The following is a 15,865-nucleotide window of genomic DNA, read 5'->3' as shown; positions in this document are numbered from 1 at the left end:
TGTGACGAGAAAGAGGCTTGAATGCGAATTATTATTATTAATGCCCTGATTCTTGCCTACTCTAAATGCCTCTTAACATTTTGAAGATATTTCTCAAATTGCAGTTATTCCAACCTGCAGTTTCTGTGAAATGGTATAGCCTATCTGATTTCAAGCCAGGGAGTGTTCATGCACGGATGAAAAGGAGGCTTTCCCTCTCATTAGTCGTTAAACTCGCAGACACAGAGGAGTCCCGGGGCGTGTCCTGAGAAACTTTTCAACAGGATTTCCCTCGCCTGCTGCCGGGATTCCGTCCCTGGGCAGCTACAACAGAGCTCTGGCATACATAAATCATCCTAGCGTTTTTTTGGTTGTCTGTCAAGCCATAGTGACGGTGGCCAGTGGAAAATTAAAACAATGTGGCTATATAATACAGTAGTCCCTTCTTGGATACACACAAAAGTTTATAAAGTAGCCTACATAAAGAGTACGGTAGCATTAATTGCAAATAAATGAACGCAATTACTCCCCAAGATAAAACAAACAGCAACCTATAGGAATATTACAATGTGCTATAGCCATTACCTAAAATGTTCCAATCTTAGACGCATTGTAGTCTTAAATAGATATTTTCCATATTTATCACTCTTAGGCTTCTTAAAATTTCCTATCAGACATTGTCAGACGGTGAGAAATATCTCGTGCATGTGATAGTTAAAAAAAAAAAAAAGTCTATTATTATCCGTCGGCGAGGTAAGCTTCTAGCCATTTCAGTGGGAGAGGGAATCCCTCAACGTCACCAAGGATACCAAACACAACATCAGGCACAAATATGGTCATGTACGTCAGCGGAACTCCGAGGCGGGACTTCGGTGCTAGAAACTTGGTTCCATGCGAGGATGGCTTCATTCATCAGAGATCTGCTCGCGTGGACCGTAACAGTAGCCTGCGTCCTCCGGCGTCCTGTTAACGGACTTTATGGATCTATAACATCAACCTTTTTTTTTCACGAGCCGATAAGGGGAAGTACTCCGAGGATTTATAACACGAGAAGACTCGCTCAAGAGGAGTGAGCTGGACCAGGCAATCCCCCCTGAACGCGGGGAACTGGATTAAGCTTCTTCATGCAACTTTTTTGGAACGAAACCAAGAGCATCTCACCGGGGAATAACAAAAACATTAACCACGGTAAGGCAATTTTAATTGTGCGTAGAGAAATTCAGCTGCAATTTGCTTCCATAAAAAAAAAAAAAACGCTATTGGATAAGGCAACATCAGCCGTGGCGCATCTGGCAATTTATATCTTAAAGAAATGGTTCTATAATAATTGCTTATATGGCATTCTATGAAATAACGTGTTTTTAAAGTATGGGAATACACGCTTTATTAATTAGCCTATTCATCTGAAAACAATTTGCATGGACGTTGTGCTTTTTTTTATTCCACAAGAAAAAAAATCTAAACTTTGAGGGTTTTATTTTCATAATCTAACCCTATATAACAGCATTAACTTTCTGTCCGCAGAACCTTTTCCTTAGTAAGGTTAACATGTGCGCTGCCGTTGCAGGTGACACCGGTCACTCTCTGGTAACTGCAGGCGTCGCGTTCTCTCTCGGCCCCTCCGGGGAGATGTACCAAGGGTTCCCCGGCGACCCCGACAGTGGATCCCGTGGAAGCTCGTCTCCATCCATAGAGTCCCAGTATCTCTCCTCCGTGGACTCCTTTGGGAGCCCGCCCACCACTAGTGCTCCCCAGGTAAGTGCAAGTTAAAAACAGGATTCTGTTAAGATAAGAACATGCAGCCCATGTCAAATTGATAGATTAAACCTGATTTAAGCTTGAATAAATGTTGCACTTCATGATGTTTGTTTTGAGGTCCTATAGATGGACCTGCATGTGTTCACAAGACATATATATGTATATATATGTATATATACACATACATATGTCATATACATACATATATGTATGTATGTATGTATGTATGTATGTATGTATGTATGTATGTATGTATGTATGTATGTATGTATGTATGTATGTATGTATGTATGTATGTATGTATATGTATATATATATATATATATATATATATATATATATATATATATATATATATATATATATATATATACGTTTTTATCTTATTTTTATTTTAACAGAGGGACATGTTTCCCAATATCACGTTTAAAGAAGTTTTATTCTGACCATGTTTATCTTAAAGCAGGCTATTGACCCATCCCATTCTTCACCATAACAACATAATAATGGTTTACATAGGCTAAGTAATACCAATTTAAACTCGCCACATAATAAAATTAGTTCTACGTAAAAGGAAATACTAAATAATTGTGCAGTAGTCTAAAACCTATATACCCCAGCTTGTGGTGTAATGTATCTATTTTACAACACGGTTTTATGTTGCCTAAGAGAGTCATGACCACGAGGCTGTATTACTGCAGCCAGACAACATTAGTGTCGTTTGCCGGCGGTGTGTAGCTGGTAGTAACACCGGCGGCTCTGACAACGTGCTCCGCCGACAGACAGCACGCCGCAGAGCGGAAGACCGGAGGACTGGAACTCTCTGACGTCAGCAGCGAAGCCCCGCCCCCCCGCTAACCGCTCCGCTCTGCTTTCCCATAGGCCTCGCCGTGACGTACATGCACGTCTATTTTGGAGCGCTGCGTCGCGTTGCCAAGGGGAACACCGGGGGCGTAACGAGGGAGGGGCGGCTCTAAAGCCTGAATTATGCTTCCGCGTTAAAGCGACGCAGAGCTTACGCCGTAGGGTGAAAAATAAAATAGTGACTGAAAAGGCACAGGCAGAAGCATAGTGCTTATATTAATGCCTGCCAAACAATAGCAAAACTAATCCAGAAAAAACAGAAATATATATCCTTCATACATATCCTTTTATTTGCTTTCATATATATATATATATATATATATATATATATATATATATATATATATATATATATATATATATATATATATATATATATATATATATATATATATATATATCGTAAATCTATTCGTCATCAAAGAACACAAAGGCACAAAAGACCATCGGCATCTGTAAATTTGACTACATGAAACCTACTCTCACACATTATGTTGTTTTTATTTTTATTTATCCTTTTCATTTAGTTATTAATTTATATAAGGCAAGGCAAGGCAAGTGTATTTGTATAGCACAATTCAACACAAGGTAATTCAAAGTGCTTTTCAACATTAAAAGCGGCAAGACACAATTAAACAGTAAATAAATAACATGATAAGAAAAGAGGTAAAATAATAAAAAGCACAAGTTGTTAAAAAGTAAGGGCAGTAGAGTACTTAGAGTACTTAAGTATTTAATGTAAGAGTACGCAGACCTCAGGTCTACAGGAAGTTTGTGAGGAGCAGAATAACTGAACTGCCTCACCTTGCTTGGTTCTGGTTCTTGGGAACCACAACAAACCAGATCAGATGAACCTCAGGGGTCTGATAGCTTCATAGGGAACTAACAGATCATATAACCGAGATATTGTGTAAGCCAGAAATTGTCTGTTATTCTGGGGGTGTTTTTTTTAGCAAGAGTAAAATAAAAAAAAGAAACAAATCCCATGAAATATATGTTTCTAATTTTAAATATAACATGGTCATGCTTTTCATGAACTCTCAATAGGCTACAGACTATTTTAATGGGCCCCTTATGGATAATTGGCTATATAGTAATTTTTTAACATTATTTTCTTGATATGGCACAAATGCAAGATTGTTTGTGCCCCTTCTGACATTGTAAATATATATTTTCTCATGTGCAATGGCTCCATTCTCTGTAAAATGTAACTGTTTAAATTTCCTGTTCAGGAGTGTGTGTCAGCAGGTGCTGGCTTGAGCATTGTGGGCAGCGGGCCAGGGACCAGTCTTGGAGGTGAGATGCCCGGTTCATTTGTGCCCACCGTCACCGCCATAACCACCAGTCAGGACCTGCAGTGGATGGTTCAGCCAACCCTCGTTTGCTCCCAGGCTTCTGGACAGAGTGGCTCCACTGGCACCACCACCATGACCCAGTCCGTATCACTGCTTGACCCTTATGATATGCCAGGACCTAGTTATTCCTCAGTGTCTGGTTTCACCCCTCCAAGCTCTGAAACCCCAGGGCCAGCACCCGGCCCCATCCGCCAGTCCAGACCCCGCAGCCGCCGTACTAGGGACGAGTCTGTGAGTGACGATGGAGATGTTGGTGTGTTAGTAAGTTTGTGTTTGCTTGGTGATTTTTTTGTTGACCTTATACATGTACCACGCAGTGCAGGTAAATGGCTTAGACTGAACTCAAAATGAACCAATTCGAAAATTGTCAATCTGGTTTTCAATAAATTTTCAAGGATGTGAGAAATAAATACAAAGGGGACTACATTTACAGAATCCTTGTACTGTACATGTTCATCTGATAGATTTAAAAACCAGGTTAGAAAGAGGGCACCAACAGGTTAGTGCAATTGAGAAAATCTATTATATAGTCCTTTTTTTTAAAATACAAAAGAGAAAACATGTGGCTATATTATTTTTTGTTGTTAAACAAAGCAACCAAATTCACAGTGAATCTGACCTCCTATTTCATTACATTTACCAATGCTGCTTGGAGATAATGATTATATTTTCCAGTTTAAAAATCTAAACTTTTTTTCTAAATACATATGGTTTGTTGTTTTCATTATAGCTAACACCCGAAGAGGAAGAAAAGAGACGTGTTCGTCGAGAGAGAAACAAGCTGGCTGCTGCCAAATGCAGAAACCGTCGACGGGAACTAACAGACAGATTACAGTCGGTGAGTTCTGCCAGAATAAGGGACAATAATACACTTTATGTAACCTCCCATTGCATCGTAGATTATTTTAATACATGTCTGCATGTGCGTATATAAGAGAAAATGATGGTAATGGGGAGTTTAGCTGTGATAAAGACATTTATTGTTCGAGAGAGAGAGAGAGAGAGAGAGAGAGAGAGAGAGAGAGAGAGAGAGAGAGAGAGAGAGAGAGAGAGAGAGAGAGAGAGAGAGAGAGAGAGAGGGACTGTTGTACCTCCAATATTTAGAGCCTAATTAAGTTTCTCTCTACAGCACTTTACATATCACCTGCAGAATTACACATCTCCTGGGATAGATACATCCTCTCAAACAAACAACCAAATAAACAGAAGTTGAATGTAGCTAATAGTCCTATCTTCTCTCTTTCTACTGCACATCTCGTCCTACACTTCACCCACCTTTGTCTTGCTCCCTTGCCCTTTTCCCATATTTCTTTCATTATCTGCAACTATGCTCACAGGAGACGGACATACTGGAGGAGGAGAAGGCAGAGCTGGAGGCTGAGATCTCGGAGTTGCAAAAGGAAAAAGAGCGCCTGGAGTTTGTCCTAGTGGCCCACCAGCCAAATTGTAAGATCCCCTACCAGGATCCGGCCCAGCAGAGCTCAGCGCAGCTCCCACCAGTGCAGACCCAGCTCCCTCCCCAGACCTTACAGCCTCCCGTCTCCATTGTGGGCTTGAGCGTGAAGGAAGACTCTTTCTATCTGCCTCCTGCCTACACAGCCCATCCGTCCTCCACACAGCCCCAGCCGCCGGGTCAGCCGCAGCAAGTCCAGCAGCAGCCTCCACCAGGAATAATGCAGGAGGTAGAGTTTTCTAGTTCTTTCTATGGCTCAAGTGAGCCAGCACCTGGTGGGCCATGCCTTGTGGCCAGTGACAGTGGTGGTGGTGTTAACCATGACGGTGCGGCTATTGGCAGCTACAACACCTCATACACATCTTCATTTGTGTTCACCTACCCAGAGGGAGCCTGCGGGGTCAGTGCCAACCAGCGGAACAGCAGTAGCGAGCAGTCATCTGATTCCCTGAACTCGCCTTCGCTGCTAGCGCTTTGATTGACCGACAGACACATACATGCGCATATTAACACGCACACATGGTGCTAGCTGGAAGTAGAGGCTGAGACAAGTACATGCACCGTACCAATCAGTCTACCAAATTAAAAAAGAAGAACAAAAAATAATTTGGGTCCCAGTTTCCACCTTCTGAAAAGCATTCCAATAAAGAGCCATACAAATAATTACAGATTAGATCAAACCTTTAAGATTGAGCTAAAATTATGACTAAATACTTATTTTTTTATCAAGGAGCATACTTGCAACAGAGCATGAATATTGGATAAAACTGACTTAGAAATGTCCATGTTGCCAGGCCTAAATGCTCTGAATTATTAGATTAATTCACAATGAATTCTTTTATTCCAATACTCTCATTGAGTAAAAAAACAACGTGATCGTGCTACACCCCAACAAGCACCAGTGCCCCGACCTTGTTCCCTCTGTCGGTTGCCCTTCTGCTAGTGCTCTTCCGCTCATCTTTTCCATCCTTTTTCTCCCTGTTCCACTTGTTGAATGTATTTGTGCAAGTCTGAAACATGGATGGACAATTTGTTCAGGGTTTTTTCTTGTGGAAGACAGACTGCTGATCTCTCGCTTACCTCTAACTCTTCATCTGCTCGGCTTACCTATGCTGCTTCATTTGCTGCTTGGACTTGGCAAGTTGGGATCTGAATGTCACAGCGTCCTTTAAAGCTTGTGCTTTCTTCTCTAATTTAAAAAAAGAAATCTTCTGCCATCTGCCTACCTGCCATGCAACCCATCTCTACCCATCTCTGTTTTCTCCTCTCCTGTCCCTATGTTTTTCCACCTCTTTGAAGTCTTCGACCCCCGAGAGCCCGATGACGCCCGAGAGCCCTTGGGACCTTGAGTGAAAGGCGACGCAACTAACATGCGCTTTTGCACCCAGTCATTCAAGGATATGGATACGACCCACCCAAACAGAAGCATCTTTTTCTTGGAGCTCATTGCTCACAGTGAACAGCAGCAGCATACTTTTAACACGCACATAGACGCATAACTGACAAGTACACAATCCAGGATGGATGCCACTGTCTTCTGCTGAGCCATTTTTCATGTTCACACAATGAAGATTAAACACATCTGTTGTGAGGCTGGAGAGAAATAAAGTAGAATCTGAGGAAGGAGGTGCAGGCAACAAGGACAGCCTCTATGGGAGTCCAGGTAGAGGATGGATTCTTCCAAATGTCAACCACAAAGCAAAAAAGACAAAAGCACGTCTGCTCTTGGCATCAGTGTGGAATGGTGACCTCAGAAAAACAGCTCCGTATCAGTATGCCGTGATACCCAGGGCCTACATGCATATATTCCCACCATCGCTTACAAGTCTCTGAACTGAAGCTAAAGATGTTTTGCTGCAGTGCACCAGCTCAGAGTTTTGGTCAGATGTGAACCAATGCTTTTATTTTAAGGAGAGCTGTTCATTTTTATTTTATTTTTTCAAAATATAGTGATTCAGACAACCTCTAAACATTGGGCTCAGTGGCCTCTCTGCCCCTCCGTTCTCTGAATGGAGATGAGGTGGGGGAGCGTTTATTGTGAGTGTGTCCACTCTGAGGCACCTGGCCCATTTATTTCTTTCTTTATGGAGGTTGATGTGGCAAGTGAGCACAAAAAAAGACCTGGAAACAAAATGGGAAGAACGTGCAGGCTGATGTTGTGGAGTGAGCGTCTTTTTCTTTGCCTGTGAATTTGTAAAACTTGTTTTTTCTGGATGTTTCGAGTGAGAACTGTTATATATTTTATTGTTTGTTTGTTTGTGTGAGTCACTGTTTTGCATTGACCTTGCTGCTTTCTCTTGTACCGTTGCCATTTCTTGTTTTTAATTTTTGTTTTGTTGTTTTATTCAACATATTTCCTAATAACTGTTACTATTATTATTGCTTTGTAACTATTGTTTCATTATTTTATTGTATTTTCATTTGGCAACTTTGGAGGCATGCTGTGCACTACAAAAAAAGTTCTAATTATACATCAATATACATATACATTTAAAAAGATAACATGTATATGTATAAGTGTATGAACCATGATTGTAAAGAATGAATGTTTGCAAATATTAATGGGATATTTTTGTTAATGAAGAACAAGGTAAAAGGAATTTTTTTTCTTAAGAAGCCAAAAGAAAGAAAAACATTTATAATGAATTTAGAGTACTGCCCTGTCCCTGGACACAATGCACGATGTCACTGCCTCTTTCTGTGTATATTTATGTTTTATAAACAATATAAAGCACTATCCAACTTACATGTAATGTATGTTATAATGATAATGTTATAAGGTTGTGGTAACGCCTTTGTTTCTCAGTGAGGTCTGTCCCAAAGCTACTGACACCTTAATGCCACTTTATAAATTGAGTGTAAAGTGAGGAAAAAGACTAATGATTGAATGTTAATAGACATATTAAATGTGTTCAGACAACAACATATTGATTAATTTGTTTCATTTTAAACATCAAAATTTTAATGCAGTATGCATTTCTGTCCAGTATAAACATGTCATTTAACATATTTACGGAAATGTTTGTTTGAAGGAGAACCAGATTTAGGTTTGACTAATGAACATTATAGTGCCAAAGTTCATTTTGTTTTTGTACCCAAGAAAAGATGTCTGAGATTTTAAAAGAGATTTATGAATGTATTTCCTGAATAAGATATATTAAATAAATATTTTCATTAAATAAACATGTTAATCCAAACAATGACCAGATTAATGCCACGAATGTTTGTTCCAATGTGGCTCTTGGTGGTCAGAATATGGGCAGACCTCGTTTCATATGTTGAATAAGGACTGTGTTTTTACAGATGTCGAGTTGCCTTTTGACTTCCTCCAAATACAAATGTGATTAAAAAAAAATGTTTTGGTGTCGGAATAAGCATAAAACATATTCAATAGTTCTCATGTATATACGTCTTTGTGGTGCTACTTATATTGGACTATAATGATAAGACAGTAACCTACTGAAAGTGAAACGTTATACGTTAGTAGTGAGCCTGCAGGTGACTAAAAAACGCTGCTTGACTCCAATTGGAAAACAACCATGGTTTCCTGACAGCAGAAGCTCTGAGAGCCCAGTAATCGCCCTGTGAATTCACTCTGGTTGATATCAACTGCTTGCCATATTTGTACAAGTGTGATTTATGAGTGCCCCTGTACTGTTCTGCACTCCACAGTACGTCCCCAGTCACCTCCAACTGTTTTATCTGATTTCTTTCTTCAAATTGTTCAAATTTGTTTTTGAGATCTGTGAGATTACAATCGCAATTGGCCTGCTACTGAATTGAATGAATTGTGACATAGAGAGAAAAAAACGGAAACAAAACAAAAACCAACAGAAAAATATGCAGCAAATAGTCGTAAGAGAAAGAACCTGCCTGTATCTACTTGTACTGTATGAACTACATAAAATGAACAAGAGCTTTCCTATTTTTCTATGATGAGGTGAATGTCTCTATATGTTTATATTTTTCCACTATTCCCATGTGTGCTCTGACTTCATAGTATCCCAGATATGAAATGCAATACTTAACAATCCTCTTGGATGAACATAATGTAGCATATCTTGCAGTAATCAGACTGTCTGCTACTATACGTCAGGTGTGATGATGTATTGCTTTACTTATTGACATGTGTTACAGTATTATCAAAGTTATTCTAAATATACAAAGTATCATTTATTTTTAGACAATCTTCATGAAATAATATCTGAAAATATATGTTATGCATTTATTGATGATCCATACAGACTGGCAGGACTCCAACATTTCTGAATGATTTTGATAAACTTCATTCCTTTTTTTTAAATCGAAGTTTCTTTTTGGACTTTCCCTTTTTTTGTACAATTTACTCTATAATCCTTTATCCTGCGAGTAATGGTTTCCATACCCACATGCTGAATATTTCAGAAATATGATCAAGTGAAATATTTCAGAAATACAAAAGTGGAATTAATAAATCAACTATGTCATGTAAGGCACATGGTAAACACACAACTTACTCATGTGGGTTACATTATATCCAATATACTTTCCCAAGTATATGATATAACTTACTGATTTTCAGCTCATCACTGTTGCCTTATGTGACAACCTCATTCTAAATTGTTTTATTCCTTGAAGAGGACCAAAAAATGTGACATATTTCTTGCCTTCGCAGCCCTGCTCTCCAACCCTTTGTTCACATATCAGCCTCTGTCACGTTTAGCCATCTTTAAAAGTTTACATTATGAGGTTTTGTGTCAACTGCAAAATATGGGTAAGCTGTCTCTTTTAACGATGGTTTGGATAAATGCCATTCATTTTAGATTTTGAAGAGTAATGAAAATAAAGATCATATTATAAACTAAATGCTTCTTGGATTTAAATGTGTCAGCTCTTTCAGTTATAGACTACAATTTAATTATTTATTTTTAGCTTGTAAAGCACTTTGGTCAACTTTGTTGTTTTTAGATGTGATATATAAAAATACATTTGACCGTACCGTACAAAATATTTCTGTCCACTGTCACATTTAACACGTTTAACGAGTATTCAGGCAAAGAAGAACAGGGCAGGTTGCAAAACACGATGTAGAGTAGGACAAACAGCATACAGAAAATGGGGTGCACCTCATTTTCTGTATGCTTTTGCTTTATGCACTCTAAAAATGCTGTATGATGTCAAAAAAGTGTTTGACATATAATTTGATGTCACAAACCCTTTTAATAATCAATTATTCATTACTCTTTGTTTTTGTTTTATTATATCTTGAAGTGCACGAGATGTTTTGTTGAGAGGATTTTTGTTGTGCCTGTCCTTCTTTTGACGAACAGTGGTGGTCCAAATTTTCTTTCTAAATTTGATGAGGCCCCAAGCCTCTTTAATGATTTAAAATGTCCAATGTCCCCAAGGTTTCATTATACTTAAATGACCAATGAAACATTATCAAAAACCAAAAATAAGTCCAGCCTGACCTCTTCAGCTGATCTTAATGGATGACTAAAGAAAGACATTATTTAGCTGTTGTTTTTAACTATATGAAAACTGTAACTAGCTGACATAGTGAAACATTTAGCAGGTAATAAGTTACACATTTGCTTTTCTGAGCATCAAGTTAGCATGCATCACATGGTAAGCAACTTAACTCCAGATTAATGCATATGCTGCTAAATGTATGGTCAATATTGAAGTCAAAGCTTTGATTGACTAACTATAAAATCAAAGAGCAGAAGAGAAGATGTCAAGTATGTGAGGCAGGAGCAGACCAAATAAAAAAGGAGGGGTAAGTTTAAATAATTACTTTCCTCAACTGTCATGGGGAATGTGAGACCACTGGAAAATAAAATTGAACTTGGAGCACTGACAAGGATACAGCAGGAATATTAGGAATGCAGCATTATGTGTTTTACTGAGACGCAGCTGAAGGATCATGCTTTGGACTCCAACAACCCTCACTGTGGCGGTCAGAGAATTGGAGCAGAAAGAGGGCAGAGCAGAGACAGCAGCAAGAATAGAGGGGGAGGCGTCGCTGTCCTTAACAACACATGGGGCAATCCTTAACATAGCATGCTACTCCATCCTGCACTGCTTATATTGAACTCTTGGCTCTGACTCTCCATCCATGTAATCTACCGAGAGTATAACATCCTCAGCTCAGCTGATGCCAAACTACAGATACAGTAGATTCAATATGAGATCTTAACCCATTTTCTCTCTTCCCACTTAATGATTCAGCAAGTTGCCAACTGATTTTTATTTCATAGTATATTCTATACAGGTCTAGAATGATACTGCAATAGTGACAGCTTGTTGAAGAGGTGTCTGTCATATTGTATCTTTGAATCTTCTTGTCTTGTTTTCTTCAAAATATTGGTTTTTAACAGATTTTCAAGTCAGTTTGGATGTTGTGCTACTTGTTGGGTTTCCTCTAAATATATGTTAAGATGTGTAATCAGCATGAAAGTTGTAATATCTAATTGCATTACGGGTTGTAGTATACAATTTAGACTGGTCACTTGCCACAATGGAATTCTTCCCAGAAGTTGCAAAACATCTGGATACTTCTATTCTATTCTATTCTCACATACTGCAGATTTTACAATTGTTCACATATTGCATTCTATGTATACTAACTTTTTGAAGAAAAAAAAATGCAGTCATCAGCTATTAACCAGTTTGCCCTAACATCCCATATTATAACATCCCTGAATAGACTGGTATTTTCCCACATGAGTAAGCAAACGAGCACCTTTCTGGGATTCACTACAGTTTACTTACCATCCTGGGGTCAGAGCTGATGATGACATCATCTGCCCAGCAAGCTCAATCTTAACCACACAGAGCATAAAGGAATATTAAAATTATATTTTTTCATGTCTTCTGTGCTTTTAAAACTCTTAAGTCTACACAGCTATGTCAAAAACTTAAGAAAAATAGATGGATGCCTTCATGATCACTTTGATTATTGACTACCTAACATAGAGACCAAAAATATTGTGACTGAAGAGTTATGTGTCAATACAGGTACACCACGTAGGATTGTACCCAGGCCTTTTCTCTTTATTCTGTTCCCCGTAAGAGTCCTGTCATACCTAGATATACTAAGATGACTGTGGTTGTGGAGTGCACCAGTGGTGGAAAAGAGGCTTACTGGTAGTTCACTTTGTGACATTGTGTTAGTACAGTCGCCTCATCTTGAATGTGAACTAAACAAATGAAATAACTGTAGATTTTAGGACGTATAAATATAAGTCACACACTAATTTTATCATGGGAAACACGGTGGAGGTGGTTGAGGGCAACACGTACCTGGGTATCCACTTGCTCACATGAGCAACAGATCTGATTGGATATGCTACACTGAGGCTGTCTACAAGAAGAAACAGAGCACACTATTTCTTGAGAAAGTTTTAGGTTCTTCACTGTATGCAGCAAGACGTGGTATATCCTCTTCAAGTCTGAGGGGGAGAATGCAATTTTAGCTCCAGTCATATACCGGAGTTACAGCATCATTTGGTAACTCAAAGAAATGGACCATGCTAATAAAGAAGTTCAGATCTGTGGTGGGCACTTTTCTGGAAGCCCCTAGAGCTAATTATGCACAGAAGAATACTGCAGAAAATGCAAAACATAATGAACAATAGTGCACATCCACAATAATTAAAGAACAAGCAGTCTGCAGTCAGATACCTCTTTGAGTGTGTTGCAATACAGAGCAGTAAAGAAGAAAATTATAGGCCAAGAGCTATACCAATTTACATTCACTATATAGTGACTTTATAATACCGGCAGAATCATTTTCTGTGATTAATTCAAGAATGATTGAATATAACATTTTGATTTGATTCATTTTATTTTTGTACATGTAAAAAAAAAAGAAACAACACTTCATGAGAAGTTAAAGAAAACAACCACAAAACAAAGAATTTCATCCTTTAAAACTTGCTATCTTGATTTACATGTGCCAAAACATTGTATGTGTGTATGTATGCATGTATGTACACTAATCCAAAAAGTTAAAGAAACACTTTCCAAACACATAAGATCTCAAAAGGAAACAAAATAATGCTGGATACATATACTTATATGAACTGGGTATTAGGTTAGGAATGAATGGAAGCCACATTGTTTGAGGGAAATACATTTAATCGGCTGAGTTCAAAGATACCCCTAAAATGTAAGTGAAAATGTTACTCAGTAGTTTGCATGGCCCCTTTGTGCTTGTATGCATGCCTGACAACGTCAGGGCATGCTCCTAATGAGATGACGGAAGTATCTCCTCCCAGATCTGGAGCAGGGCATCACTGATACCCTGTACAATCTGAGATGTAACCTGGTGTTATTGTTCTGTTGGATTTAGGTCAGGCCAGGATGGGGTCCAATCAATGTTATCAATTCCTTCATTCTCCAGAAACGGCCTTCATACTCTTGTCACGTGAGGCTGGGAACTGTTGCACACCAGGAGAAACCCAGGACCCACTGCATAGGGTCTGACAATGGTTTTCATCTCAACACATAATGTGTAATGTGTGTGGATTTGCCTCCCTGAACCATAACTGACCCAGCACCAAACCGGTCATGTTTAATGAAGATACAGGCAGCATAATGTTTTCCACAGCTTCTCCAGACCCTTTAAAGTCTATTACGGTACATGTGCTCAGGGGGAACCTGCTATAGTCTATGAAAAGCACCTTGGACTTGCCAATTTTGGTGTTATATGGCAAATGCCGATCAAGCTTCACAGTGCCAGGAAGTGACCACAGGGCAGACAGGGCCAAGCGTTTCCGCACCATGTTTTTCAGGGCACACTGCCCTGCATTTTTTAAATGTGTCCCTGCTTAAACCCATCCGATTGGATCACTTTCAGCTCATCATCGCGGTCTACACAAGTCTGCAAATGGCCCACTAATTTGAACCAGGTGTGTTAGAAAACAGGGGAAATATCTAAACCATGCAGGGCACAGTGCTCCGAGGAACTGGAATGAGAAACTCTGCACTAAAAAACATCTGGCCTTCAAACTACCCTCATGAAGTCTTTTGATTGTTTGGTCAGGCATTCAAACCAGTGGCATGCTGGAGGGGATTCTGTAGGGCTCCGGTGGTGCTGTTCATCCTCATCTTTCTTGCACAAAGGAGCAGATGCCAGTCCTGCTGATGGATTAAGAACCTTCACCAGCTTTTCCTGTAGTAACTGCTGGTCTCCGGGAATCTCCTCCATGCTCTTGAAGCTGTGCTGGGAAATACAGCAAACGCTCTAGCAAATGCCATCTTAGTTGTTGAACTATCTGTAGGCTACAACCTTTGTAGGGTGCAGGTATTGCCTAATGTTACAAGTAGTGACACCTAATACAAAACTTTTGAAAAACAAAACAAGTCCGCAAACTTTCAGACTCCCGGGTGCTGGAAGGCCACAGACTGAAAACTACTCAACAAAATGAGCACAGTAGCTGTGTGCTTGAGGACTGTAGATTATCAGTCTCTGGTGCTCTCTAATGGTCACAGGCGGAAATGTCAAAAAATGCTCCTGTCGGATTTAGCGTCACAGGACAAAGGCGAGTTTTTCGGGCATACATATATGCATAGTACATATATATATATATATATATATATATATATATATATATATATATATATATATATATATATATATATATATATATATATATATATATGTGGTACAGGTTTGGGAGGATTGGGAGCGTAATTTCATAATCTTTAAATTGACAATTGAACAATTTGTGACCATTTAAACAGTAGAGACGCCTCAATCCTCATACACTTAATGTAATCGATTGAGGAGCAGGAGAGGTTAATTGGAAACGAGTTTGGTTAATGGGAGATACATTTTTGATAACAACTAAAATTATAGAAGTTACATATAAAATGATTCATAACATATATCCTGCTTAAAAAACACACTGAAAAGATTTAAACTTGACATAGACTAATCTTGTGCATTATGTGAACTTCACGTGGAGACAATTTCTCATTTATTCTATCAATGTACTCAAACAATAACATTTTGGTCAGATCTAAAACAATTTATAAGACAATTCAACTCACAGAGAAAGACATTATTCTATACTTTGATGATAAGGACGTGGATAAAGACTTGATCTTCTTCACCCAACTTCTACTCATCCAGGGAAAATACCACTTTCACACACAAGAAGAAATGGTCAAACTCCAAACCAAACACAATCCACTTCAGCAGGGAACTCCATCTATAAAGGGCAATGAAAACCATGTGGGTTCTAGAAAAAAAAGTGAATTTATTCATGTAACAAGTAAGTCAACATTTATTTTATTTTACACTTGTTACACTCGTGGCTGCCAAATGTTTTTTTTTTTTGTTTTTTTTTTTATTTAACATTTGCAAACAGTACAATGATAACAAAACTTCACATTATGCAAATTCACGTTGAATTATAACATATAAAGAGTACAACTCAAATAAAAACCAAAACCAAAAGCACAACAC

The 15,865-nt window shown here is 38.7% G+C and overlaps 1 protein-coding gene across 5 annotated transcripts; it reads left to right on the top strand.

Moving 5' to 3' along the window:
* The first annotated feature begins 900 nt into the window (after positions 1 to 900).
* Positions 901 to 10,234, top strand: fosb (FBJ murine osteosarcoma viral oncogene homolog B). 5 transcript variants are annotated; one of them, XM_061719421.1, is made up of 6 exons: positions 901 to 1,167; positions 1,547 to 1,734; positions 3,834 to 4,217; positions 4,687 to 4,794; positions 5,294 to 5,638; positions 6,709 to 10,234. In XM_061719421.1, exons 1-6 carry the CDS (start codon positions 1,104 to 1,106, stop codon positions 6,760 to 6,762), a joined length of 1,143 nt encoding a protein of 380 aa, XP_061575405.1. In that variant the 5' UTR covers positions 901 to 1,103; the 3' UTR covers positions 6,763 to 10,234. The 5 variants fall into 5 exon arrangements, with proteins under 5 accessions (XP_061575405.1, XP_061575404.1, XP_061575402.1 ...); XM_061719420.1 differs by having other exon boundaries at positions 5,796 to 10,234; XM_061719418.1 differs by having other exon boundaries at positions 3,834 to 4,187; positions 5,294 to 10,234.
* Positions 10,235 to 15,865: the final 5,631 nt, after the last annotated feature.

Source organism: Cololabis saira, chromosome 4, assembly GCF_033807715.1.
Source record: "Cololabis saira isolate AMF1-May2022 chromosome 4, fColSai1.1, whole genome shotgun sequence".
Classification (NCBI taxonomy): domain Eukaryota; kingdom Metazoa; phylum Chordata; class Actinopteri; order Beloniformes; family Belonidae; genus Cololabis; species Cololabis saira.
This window is presented reverse-complemented; position numbering and strand designations above follow the sequence as displayed.

What these genes read in the sequence shown, in the direction of transcription:
- fosb (XM_061719417.1), top strand. Translation starts at nt 1,104, where the DNA reads ATGCAACTTTTTTGGAACGAAACCAAGAGCATCTCACCGGGGAATAAC. An exon ending in CCACCACTAGTGCTCCCCAG is followed by an intron (nt 1,735 to 3,833) that starts GTAAGTGCAAGT and finishes TTTCCTGTTCAG; the next exon opens with GAGTGTGTGTCAGCAGGTGC. An exon ending in TAACAGACAGATTACAGTCG is followed by an intron (nt 4,795 to 5,293) that starts GTGAGTTCTGCC and finishes CTATGCTCACAG; the next exon opens with GAGACGGACATACTGGAGGA.